The sequence below is a fragment of the Sardina pilchardus genome, chromosome 7, assembly GCF_963854185.1.
Source record: "Sardina pilchardus chromosome 7, fSarPil1.1, whole genome shotgun sequence".
In the NCBI taxonomy this organism is placed as follows: Eukaryota; Metazoa; Chordata; class Actinopteri; order Clupeiformes; family Clupeidae; genus Sardina; species Sardina pilchardus.
The window spans coordinates 5387082-5399110 of NC_085000.1; the positions used below are offsets into that span (position 1 = coordinate 5387082).

The following is a 12029-nucleotide window of genomic DNA, read 5'->3' on the forward strand; positions in this document are numbered from 1 at the left end:
GAAGGCACAGAAGACTTAAAATCTCAGGAAGCATCTGGGCTTCTGTTGAGAAATTCATCTTGTCAAGCAGCGATAACAGAATCAAAGAAATGATGGATGACAAAACAAAAGCTATCTCAGATAAATCATATCATTTCATAAAATAAGTTATCTGGAAAGCAGTATGTTTACAGTATATAAGGTACATTCTGGATACTTATACAATTATTTACAATTGGGTGTGTGTGTGTGTGTGTGTGTGTGTGTGTGAATAGATTTATAGGCTATACGTTTATATAAGATACATTCTGGATACTTTTACAATTATTTACAAGTGTGTGTGTGTGTGTGTGTGTGTGTGTGTGTGTGTGTGTGTGTGTGTGTTTGCATGTGTACCTTCACAGTTCCCAGTCCACCAGTGTCCCTTGAGCTGGACAGCCCATCTGAGACGGAGATGACTCTGCACTGGCTGCCTCCTGCCCAGCCCAACGGGGTGCTGAAGGGCTACCTGCTGCAGTACCAGAGGAGTGAGTCCCTTACCGGCATTTCCCAACTATTAGCTCATATACATTGATTTTGCAACATTTCTTCAGCTATGAGGTTAAAACAGGCGGGGCAGTGTTAATATGGTTTTGTTTCTTTTACCTTGCATAAAACACTGTCCTGCGGCTTATACACAATGTGGCTTATATGTGAGAAATTACTGTAAGCCTCCCCTCCCCTCCCCTCTCACCTGAGACCACAGCCAGCCACAGCTGGTCATCTCGTCTGCCAGCATTAAGCAGCATTCACTCGTCTCTGTACTGTACATCTCTCCTTATCTCTTCCTCATCTCCATCCCTCTCTCTATCCCTCTCTCTATACACCTCTTTCTATCTCTCCTTCATCTGTACGCTAAGAAGGATTTACACCCCATCCCCCACCCCCCACCCACTCTCAATATGAATCCACTTTAATGAGCTTTATTGACATGGCCGGGTATTATCATGGCGTTTGCCAAATCATGTTCTTGGCTAAGCAGTACCAGACTGAGAAGATGTATTAATGCCTAATCAATGACAGCAGCGGGTGTAGAACAGTGAAAAAACCTTTTCCGCTTTCCGTCTGTTTTAACACTTTCAGTTGTGGTGACGGAGGACAGCCCTATGCAGGTCATTTCCATTGACGACCCCACGGTCACCAGCGAGACCCTAAGGCAGCTGGACCCCCACAGCCATTACCGCTTCCATGTGCGGGGGCGCACCAGTAAAGGGGAGGGTCCAGCCGTCACCAGGGAGGGGGCCACAACACTGGATGGAGGTACGAGGAAGGGTCTTGATGAACTGTTTCACTTTGTATGCTTCAGCTTGTTGTACACAACGCCCTTAGCACAAGCGCACAAGCGCACAAGCGCACAAGCATCAACTTTTGTGTAAGTTGTGGTAGCGCATATATAGAACAAAATGCAAAAGGTTTGTGTTGTGTTTTACAATGGCATTAATCGCGATTCAACCAATCATAATGAAAGACCGGAACTTTCCATTTTAGAATTCCTATTTGATCACGGCTAACTGTTGTTCCATCATGTAGGTCCATATAGGTTCCTGATTGTATTCATCCTGTTTGAACAGGTGGTGATTATTAGAGATGTTAAATCACTATGACTTGTTGTGTTTGGTTGTAGCTCCTCCATCCAACATAAACATTTCTGTCGGAGAGCATTCTGTGAACTTCAGTTGGCCCTCACGGGAGAGACACAGGAGCGTGGGCTTCCATGTCCGCTACCTCAATAAGAACGGTGAGTGTGGGAGAATGGGAGGGAGCTGCCAGTCAGCCCTGGAGATCCTAGCACATACTTTACCCGTAATGATGGCTCTTTGGGGAGTACTGTATGCCCCCCATGCCACCCACAAGCTGTGCCATCCTTCGCACAGACACTCACACACACACACACACACACACACACACACACACACACACACACACACACACACACACACACACACACACACACACACACACACACACACACACACACACAATTCAGCCCACAGAGGGTTTTTCCCCAACACAGCTCTTTCTGCCACACAAGGCTCCACCAGTCCTGGGAGTTTCTCACCCAATTCTGCACACTGTCTCCACTTCTCACTCTGACACACTGCAGACACACACTGTGGAGAGGGAATAGAGTCCTCTCCCCACACCAAGCACATTTCACTGACATCTTGACACCGGGAAACATTTCAACTGCTGTACTGCATCGCTGAATTCTATTCTTAAGAAAGACAAAAAAAGAAAAGTGTTTACCCGCCTCACTGAAAGAGACGTCTCTGTTCTTGTTGTGTGCGATTTGGCACAGGCTGGGGCAAAGGGTGGAAGAGGTCGGAGAGGCTGGACTCTTCTCAGTCCTTCTACCAGCTGCAGGGCTTGCAGCCGGGCTCCCAGTATCGACTGGAGCTCGTCTACAACAACACGCCCTACTGGGACAGCGAGATCCAGACGGAGGGAGCAGGTAGTTATCCATCAGAGGGCCTGGCTCAGGCTGAACACTATCTGCACTTATTGAGTTTGAGAGGATATTACACCGCTCTCATCTTCGGAGATGATACACACAGAGCAATATGAAAGTCAACAGTGATTCATCGCTTCTGGTTGAGTCTAGAGCCGGTTCCGAGCATCGCGCTCTGGCTTTCGCACACCTCTGTCAATTTGTTTTTGGTGTGTAGGCAGGATACTTAGGTGTGTTTTGTGTCGTGTTCTGTAATATTCGGTGCGTGAGCGCTGTCGTCTTTGGTTTCAGCGGGTGTGATGCCGGTGAAGTCGGGCTTCGCCACGGAGGGCTGGTTCATCGGGTTGGTGAGCGCCATCGCACTGCTCGTGCTGCTTCTGCTCATCCTCTGCTTCATCAAGAGGAGCAAAGGGGGGAAGTACTCAGGTGGGCAGCAAACCACTCACAGTACACTCTCAAAACAAATGTGTTGGACACAACACACTGTGTTGCTCCTATCTGGAGTGTATCATGCTAAAGATACGTCGTGAAGGGAAGGTTCATGCAAGCAAACTGGTTTATTCTCCTCTCTCTCCTTTTTGTTCCTTAGTCAAAGATAAAGAAGAGGGTCACATAGACTCTGAAGCCCGACCCATGAAGGACGAAACATTTGGAGAGTACAGGTGTGTTTACTGGCTGTGCATTTGTGTGTGTTTGTATGAATGTGTGAACAGTTTTTTTTTATAAGTTCTTAAGTTTATATAGTTATACAAGTAGAGGTGTTTTTTAAGTTCTATTAACCCTGATGTGCTCCCTCTCTTTTTACTAAACCTCACTCTTCCCTCTCTCCCCATGCGCTCCTCCCTTGCTTTGCAGATCCCTAGAAAGGTATGCAGTGCAGAGCTTGGGTTCATTTCTGCATGCCTTTCCACTTTGAGTTATTTAGCTATGCTTTGTACTCTATGCTCGCTATTGTCCTGGTTCTTTTCTTCTCCCCAAGCCATCTGTAGTATACATGAAATCCCCTCTGGGAAGACGATTCACGATCCTAATCCCCACCTCTCTCTCTCTCTCTCTCTCTCTCTGTCTCTCTCTCTTTTTCTGCCTCTCTCTTCCTCCTCCTTTCTTATTTCGTTATGTCTCTATGAGAAGTGACAACGACGAGAAGCGCACCGCCAGCCAGCCGTCCCTGTGCGACGACAGCAAGCTGTGCAGCGACGACGGCAACCTGGACGACTACGGCAACAGCCACAGCGTGCAGACGGAGGTGATCATGGACGAGTCGCTGGCCAGCCAGTACAGCGGCGGCGTTAGCGGTGGTGGCGGCGTTCGCGACGGGCCCGAGACCGAGGCCCCGGACGGCTCGCCACCCCTCGCCCCGCCCGCGTACACCCCCACCAATCACGGGCTGCCAAATTCATCGCCCTTCTTAGGTTAAAGGGACAGTGTGCGAAAAGTCCAGACCAAACACGACATCCCAGTTGTCCCTGCTATCCCATACTGACCACTGAACTATCCCAATATTGACCCATCTGAGCGTCCAGCTGGTGGCAGACACCAGTGCATGCGCAAACATACCTGATGCCAAGTTGTTAGCAGACACACTGCTATTGAGTTTAATGTGCTGCGACTGACTTCAGACTGTTTAGACAAAACCTAAACGTAGACCCACACTGACTCCACACCAAAACAACACTCTTAAACAGAGAATTTACAGACTGCCGTGACACAGACAAGCATACAGCATACACACACACACAAATTCATGCATGCACAGGTGCACCCACATGAACACACACACTCACAAACACAAACACTATGCAAACAAACAGAAACACACACACACACACACACACACACACACACACACACACTCATACATACTGTATACAGTACACACACACACACACACACACACAACCACTTCAAAAATGACCGTCTTGACATGTCCTGATGTTGACTTTGTTGTTTCTGTCTGTGTGTCCAGTGCAGGAGGTTACAGTTCTGACTGACTGACAGCCACTGACATCTACTCCTCTCCTCCATCTCATTCAACCCATTCGAAGGGACATCTCCATCATGTGACAGAGCAGTTACAGTAAGCCCTATGCTGGACGCCATATGCAGCGACAGGGCCTCGGCTGCGGACAGGTTTAGGAGGGTGGTTGGGGACAGTGGGACAGAGAGCCATAGAACGTGGGCCTTAAGTAACCTGATAAGTGCATCATGCAAGCATACGGACAGCACAAATTATACAATGTGAGATTTAGCTTACTTATGTTCGCCAGTGTATGCTACCATGTCATTATATAAGGACTTTTAACTACAGCCGTCCGTAATGTTGTTTTACTGACTTATAATTTATTTTTTTACTCCGAATGCATTGTTTTATTTTCTGAACCATCCTTTTAGGTAGTTTACTTTAATTTTACAAGTACCTCAAGGAACGAGAAAAAAAAAGAAAGAATTAAAAAAAACACTACTAAAATAAAGCTACATATTGTACATAGTTAGGATGCAAGAGAAAACTTTGACATGAGAATACTTTATAGCAAGCTGTACATAGAGTCACATGTATTGATTTAATCATAAAGTACAGTATTATAGACATAGGCGTCATCCCTTATCTGTTCCTGTGCCTGCTGACATTCCCAAATGGCTCCTGAAAAGCAAATGCATCTCATCTTCTAAATCATTCATGTGGTGTCAGCTACCATACTGTCACTTCTTTTGTGTAGTCCTCTATGTCTGTCTCTGTCTGTTTCTATTGTATACTGAGCTGTGTATTAAACAATGTGTACTGACAAATCCTCTCTCTCAGTCCTGTTGGTGTAAAGCCATAGAGATACGCATTTGATTGTGTACCCCAGCACAAGGCAGTATTTTGTTGAATAGGGTTATGAGAGGTTTATTACACACACACACACACACACACACACACACACACACACACACACACACACACACACACTTTGAAGATGTTACACTTTTTGATTAGACTTAAAACACAATCATTTATGTAATGGTTAACATGTATGTCTAGCATTGAGAATGTATGCATTTGTGGGGCTTGGGAAGAATCGTCTCTTTCTGATATACCAAATACCACTTGTTTTTTTTCTTTTTGTTTGTTTTTTTAATTGGTCTACTGGTGCAAAATGAGAGGGTGGGTGGGTTTTGAAAGCAGTGCTTATGTGGTTTAACTGTTGATTTATAATAAAATTAATGTAATACAAAACAAACAAAAACATTGCTTTTATGTGGATTTCAAGAGGGCAAATTGGTGAAAGTCCTCAAATCTCTTTGAATGTAAATATAACCCAAAAGATTGTGTTATATATTGAATTGTTTTACAGCTATTTTTTTCTTTTTTCTTTAATTTGAAGTGTTGCTAATAGATTTTTAAAATATGCTTTCTTTTTTATTTAACATTGTTGAACATGTTAAATGTGTCATGGCTGTTTTTCAGAAAAAAAATAGTGAACGTAGTTTATAAAAGTCCAGAAAAAAAGAAACCTTCTTCCACCTATCCTCACAATACTGTATGTGTTGACATTGTCAAGGGGTAAAAAATGACACAGTGAACCACCCTTGTTTGTTTGGTTGCTTTCTAGTAGCTCATAAGCCGCAGTATTGTGTGTATCTGTTGCCCGAGATCCAGTTTCTGCTGAGGCAGAGACGCAAAGAGGGGTGCAGCAGCTTAGTCCGAACACATCACACCCGCACACACACACTCGACAGGGAGCATTGGCAAAGTGCTGACACACACACAAACACACACACAACACCGTTCCAACTGTGGCCAGATGACGTCTTAGCCGTGATCGCAAGTCCTGGGGGATATGATGGGATTGATCCAGATTAGACTGTGGGTGAGAGGGGTGAAGGGACACGCGATCAGCCCATCCTGTGTTTTCAGTGAGAGACATGCTCAGGACAAAATACTTCTAGACTAATCTATTTTCATACGGTAATGAGTAATGATGCGAAGGTATGCCAATATTCTACCAGTCTGCTGCTAGAGTTCAGTGTTGTGAGTGTCTGGGCAAAAATGTTGGGGGCTATGCATGAAAGACTGAGTGAATTACAGATATACACTATACTGCCTTTCTCTGTTGGCTTCCTTTGCTTTTGAGGACCTTGATTGATCGTCACTTCTCTTTTAGGACCTTTCTATACTTACGACAGAAAACTACAATTGAAAAAAAGAAGAAAAAAAAACATAGACACTTGTGAAGATGACTGAGCACCAGTGGCTTGAGTGGACGTAGTGTTTGCAGTGTTATCAGAATTTGGCTGAAGGGGAGGCCTGTGTGTGTGTGCCAGTCTGTGTGGGCATATCCCCTTACACTATGTGCTGGGTTTGTCTGTACCACGGGAGGGGTGGGAGTGACTGGCAGCTGGAGAGCTGGAGGAGAGAGGAGAGGGGAGGGAAGTGGAGGGGAGGAGAGAGGAGAGGGGAGGGAAGTGGAGTGGAGGAGAGTGGGAGGTGAGGGGAGGTTCGCTTTGTGTTTGCCTTTCTTTTCTGAGAAAGAAATGATTATTGTACTCGTATGATGAATAAGCCACTGTAATTACGTAATAAATAAATAAAAACCCTTGGAACAATCTCAATCAAAACAGATGTCGCCTTTTGTGATTATCCATATCATTTTCTTTCTCCCTCAAACCAAAGCCCTGCGCGAAAGGGGTATAATCTTTTACCACTTTAGGAGACATGAATCCTCTCAATGACTTGAGTACAGTGTCATATTAGGGGCATGCAGCAAAATAACAGGATTACCAGCCTTCTACAGTAGGAGTGGAAACAAGCTTTATTTGTCTCCACTGTTGAGTACAGTGTGGGGACACTGTGACTGGGAAGCGGCTCCTGATCAGCGGGAGCTGGTGTTGAACTGGGTGAAGTAGCTGACCGCCGGTTGGTTGGTGTAAAGCTGCTTGTCCAAGTACTGCTGACTGGTGCAGAGAAGGGGGAGAAAGAAAACGAGAAAGAGAAACTAATGTTTAGATGTTAAGAGTTTGCCAGACAGCAGGAAAGCACTGAAATTCAGTTTTCTGATTTACCACTCACTTCTAAAGGCAAATATATCCAGTCTGAATAGATCATAACAGAACCAATAGAATAGATAATGCGTATAAATTCAACAACTTGAAGCATATGTTTTTAGTTTTATGACTGAATGCCAAATTCATCACCCAAAATGTCGACCCATTTATATCCCATTTGCATCTGCAGGAGGTTGGTAATCATGGCTGTCAAAACCTAACCACTAAATTGTGACCACTCAGACGATTCTAAGCAATTACACACACTGGGTGGCAAGAACACTGACAATGGCATCACAATTAAAACACACACCCCCTTAACTGTTGCTAGCTGTCACTAAGTGCCCAAATGTGTGCAAGGTGTATGATAATAATAAAAAAAACCTCCCAAGTTATAAAATGTGATTTATTCCCTCGAATTCACACTGTGCTTCTTCCACACGCTCTGTTTCACCACCGCACCTAAACCTAAACAGGCACGAGCGAATGCCAAGTGAAGCATGTTTGTGAAAAAGAGCTCAATATTGTCTACGACCCTTCTGCATGGCGTTTTTGCATATGTAAGGACATCACAAGAATCTAAGTGTCAATCATAGCGTGCTAGCCTGCGGCGTGTGAGCACATCTTGTATGGGTGATTAATGATGGTCGGCTGCGTACTCAGCTCAGGGTGAGGCTAGAGCCTGGTGGAGTGTGTGCGGCGCTGAAGCAATCGGGCTGCTAAAAATCAGTCTTTTAGAGCCCAGCCTGCTTGCATCTGCACAACATCAGCTTAATTACCTCGCCTTAACGAGTATTCAAGGGAGGCCTGTTGTCTTGGTAACTGATGGGCTCTGGGGACAGGCGTGTGAAGCCACAGTGCTGTGGTGGCTTTGAGGGTGTTGGATAGAAGGTTAGCATTTCTTGCTAACCTCTGCCAGACCACCACAGGAGTGCACCCCCTACCTTCAAGGTGGTGCACACAATGCCAAAGAACACACCAGCATGGTTGTGTCACTGGACGCTTTGCAATTGGTTGATGCAGCCGAATAGCGTTGAACATTTTTGTTGCTGATTACAGAATCCAGGAGAGACACAAAAGTCTTTTTTTTTTGCAAGCACCCCCCAAAAAATGTCTTGCTTTCAGTTAACTCTTAACAATTAGGTGGCATCAGCAAAGGAGGCTCTGGCTCAGCCACCGGCCTGCTTACTGCTGCTGCTGTTGCTGCGCCAGCTGCTGGTTGTGTCGGCTCAGTTCCATCCTCCGCTGTCTGTCCAGCTCGCGCTCCCTCCCGGCCGCCTCCTCCAGGGCTCTGGCCTGCTCCAGACGCTCCTGATCCCAGGCCTGCTCCCGCCGCCGCTCCGCCTGTCTTTGTCTCTGAGCGCAAAATGAAATGCAGGAGGAGAGGAAAGGGGGGGGATAATGGCACAAACAGAACGATGGGTCGAAAGCGGATGAAGAGAGGCGGCTAAACGAGCGGTCAGCACTTTTCATTGCAGTAATGCACTCCCGGCGTCCGCAGCGCCGGCAGACCTCTCTGGGGACACGCGCCTGGAGATGCTGTAGTAGCCGGTGGCTGACCATAGCTACCGTAATTTCCCAACTATTAGCCGCAGCTTATACATTGATTTTGCAAAATTTCTTCAGCTATGAGGTTAATACACGGGGACAGTTAACATGGTATCAATATGGTTTTGTTTCTAACACTCATAACTCGCATAAAACACTGTCCTGTGTTTATGGCTTATACACAGGGCTTATACACAATGCGACTTATATGCGGGAAATGACTGTAGTCTAGTGTCTTTACCTCGTTCTCTAGGCGCTGTTGCTCCTGCTCTCGGAGGACGGTGGCCTGCTGCTCGGCGGTCATCCCTCTCCAGCGGTCCGTCAGCACGCGCTGACCCCAGCCCTGCCGCGTCGCTCGCTCGGCGGCCTCGGGGCATTCAGTCAGGAGGTCGGAGGTCACCATGTGGCGGATTTCGGCCATCGCCATGCCGACGTTCTGCTCGCGTTCGTGCCTCTCTCTCGCCGCTCGCTCCTCGGCCTGTGAAGAGCACATGCGCACGAGCGCGCGTGCGCACGCACACACACACACACACACACACACATAGGCACACAGGCACCAGCTGCTGGTCAGAGAGGACTGTCACCATTCAAAAGCCTTGGGTGGCATCTGTTAAGTGCAAGTCCATAAAAAGCAATGTCAAGTCCTGCTGCATGGGAGGCCATAAAGAGGGGGACCAAAATCGCAACAGCTCATTACAATTCCCCCTGGCTAATCTGTGTGAAAACAAACAATCCAAGGCCACAACGGCAGTTCTTTTAAAAGGAGTGCACTACCGCCCACACACATACAGCATCAATTAAAAAGCTTTGTCTGTGGCACAGATGATGCAAGTTATTTTCCTTTAAAACAAACAGTATGAATAATGAATAATGTCTCGCATTCTACTGAATAAGTTCTTGCCTTTGAAAATGTTAATTTGCATGAACACACTCTGCAAACACCACACAGTGAATGGTGTGTGTGTGTGTGTGTGTGTGTGTGTGTGTGTGTGTGTGTGTGTGTTTGTCTGTGAGTGTGTGTGTGTGTGTGTGTGTGTGTTGCCAAATGTGTTCTTCGTACCAGAGACTGGTTGAAGCTGGTAAGCGCCAGACGCTCAACTCTCTTGCCCTCCTCCTCCAGAGCCTGGAGATGGGCGGACCTCAGGTCCTGCTGCACAAGATACTTATCCCGCTGGAGCTCTGAAACATATACATCATCATCATCACACACACACACACACACACACACACACACACACACACACACACACACACACACACACACACAGTAAAATACATAATATGAGGCAGCACACAATGTGTATATCCACGGAATTCTAGCCATTTAAGTGATCAAAGACCCAGTGGGGATATTTCCATTGCAGTGCACTGAGCGTGTAGGACAGGTGTGAAAATGCCCATGAACATTTCTGCTTTCACCTTGATGTTTGTGCCACAGGCGCAGTTTCTCCGTGTCCTCTCTCTGAGCTCTCAGCTGCCTCTCCGTCTCCTCGATTTGAGCTCTTTTCCTCTCTTTCTCCCCAAGGTCCTCTCCCTGGCCACACCCAGAAACAATATGTTGTTCACGCTATTCTCAGAGGTTACAAACCACAAAGGAAAGGAGCACAGCCTATTCAACGCCATCCTACCTTAAATACTTGCATGCTCGCAGGCCCCAGAGACTCCGGGATGGAAAGGTTAAGCGCGAGCGCCCCTTGTCGGCCACACGTGAGGTCGGCATCACGAGAGTCCTCTGGACGCTGATAAGTGGCCCTGAACTGAAGCAGATCTTTCATCTGTTCTCTTTTTCGTTCTTCTTCTTCTCGCTGACTTTGTTCTAACATGCGATCGTTTGTCACGCGCAAAGCATCTGTAACGTGAATGGGCATGGTATTGCTTATCCACTTCACAAAATTCACAGAACCATGAAATACATGTGATGTGGACAGACAGAGGCTCGGCATTACATTTAAGACGAATAGTTACCGTATGCCTTTTGAGATTCCTTCTCTCTCTCCTCCCGTTCTCTCCTCTCTGCTGCCTGTTGATCCAGCGTTTGAAGATCCAAACCCATCACGCGATTCCTGGGGTTAAAGATTCTGCTTTGGCGCGCCGCCTCTGCAGCCCTTCGGCGTTCCACCGCCAAAGCCACAGAGTTGTCCACGGGCAGGTCAACTTTATACATTTCTGCCTCGTAACTATTTCTCCTTAGATAAAATAAAACAAAGGTTAATTCAAATATTTGATTGCTGTAGCCTTAAGTTGCTAAAATTCACAAGACCAGTCGAAATGCTGCCTGTGGAAATAGCCTACGAAAAGGCAATTAAAAACTGTGCTAAGATCAAATAAGACTATATGTAGAACTCTGGGTGAACGTCTGGGTGCACCCTGGCTAATTAAGTAGGCCTAGGCTACTGCAATTGCAAACCTTTTTCGTTAGAAACAATGTAGAATAGGCCTATCCCATCTGCAGAGTTGCAGGCTACATGAAATGATACAGTGTTGCGCCTGGCTAAACTTTGTTTGACGCATTCTGTCACCATGGAAACATGACTTAGGATCTTGTTTCTCCTGTGGTTGTGTAGCCTAGGCTATACTGTGTAGGCTATCGAATGATTATCATTTTGAATTAATCTTATTGTCTATTTTAGTATTAATGTAGATTACATAACGTAGCTGTGCCACATGACTTGATCTTATATTTGGATTATTCCCCCTGCACATTCGTCTAGACATATGGTCTCGCGAGACCAACTAGCGTTCAAAGAATAGAAAGATAAGCAATGAGATCTGCTTGTGTAGGCCTATTGACGTTTAAAAGTCCAGGGCATGGTTTTATGCCACACCAGTAAGTAAATGAATCCCCTTAGTGGTGACTAAAAGATTGACATTCTGGAAATATGGACATGGGATGCACTTAGCTCCCCTCTGCACCAGCTGCGCACCGCAGAAAAGTCGCCTAAATAATCTCATTTTACCGCAACTGATTAGGCTACTCTACTGCATCATT

At 46.2% G+C, this 12029-nt stretch overlaps 2 protein-coding genes across 7 annotated transcripts in view; one reads left to right on the forward strand and one right to left on the reverse strand.

Annotated features, from left to right (window-relative positions):
* l1cama (L1 cell adhesion molecule, paralog a) overlaps window positions 1–6857 on the forward strand; it is a 46038-nt gene extending 39181 nt beyond the window's left edge. For 2 of the 6 annotated variants that reach the window (XM_062540421.1, XM_062540425.1), the window contains 8 exons: window positions 384–506; window positions 1102–1278; window positions 1643–1756; window positions 2318–2470; window positions 2759–2893; window positions 3057–3129; window positions 3323–3334; window positions 3599–6857. In XM_062540421.1, the coding sequence (XP_062396405.1) occupies window positions 384–506; window positions 1102–1278; window positions 1643–1756; window positions 2318–2470; window positions 2759–2893; window positions 3057–3129; window positions 3323–3334; window positions 3599–3884 (1073 nt within the window). In that variant the 3' untranslated portion in view covers window positions 3885–6857. Of the gene's footprint in view, window positions 1–383; window positions 507–1101; window positions 1279–1642; window positions 1757–2317; window positions 2471–2758; window positions 2894–3056; window positions 3130–3322; window positions 3335–3595 lie in introns of all 6 variants that reach the window. The other 4 variants (XM_062540426.1, XM_062540427.1, XM_062540423.1 and 1 more) reach the window with 4 other exon arrangements.
* A 384-nt stretch (window positions 6858–7241) lies between these two features.
* Window positions 7242–11548, reverse strand: ribc1 (RIB43A domain with coiled-coils 1). Its single transcript, XM_062542105.1, has 8 exons — window positions 11448–11548; window positions 11006–11226; window positions 10669–10889; window positions 10460–10574; window positions 10101–10219; window positions 9282–9518; window positions 8682–8848; window positions 7242–7402 (listed from the first exon to the last, which is right to left on the reverse strand). Exons 2-8 carry the CDS (start codon window positions 11202–11204, stop codon window positions 7321–7323), a joined length of 1140 nt encoding a protein of 379 aa, XP_062398089.1. The 5' UTR covers window positions 11205–11226; window positions 11448–11548; the 3' UTR covers window positions 7242–7320.
* Window positions 11549–12029: the final 481 nt, after the last annotated feature.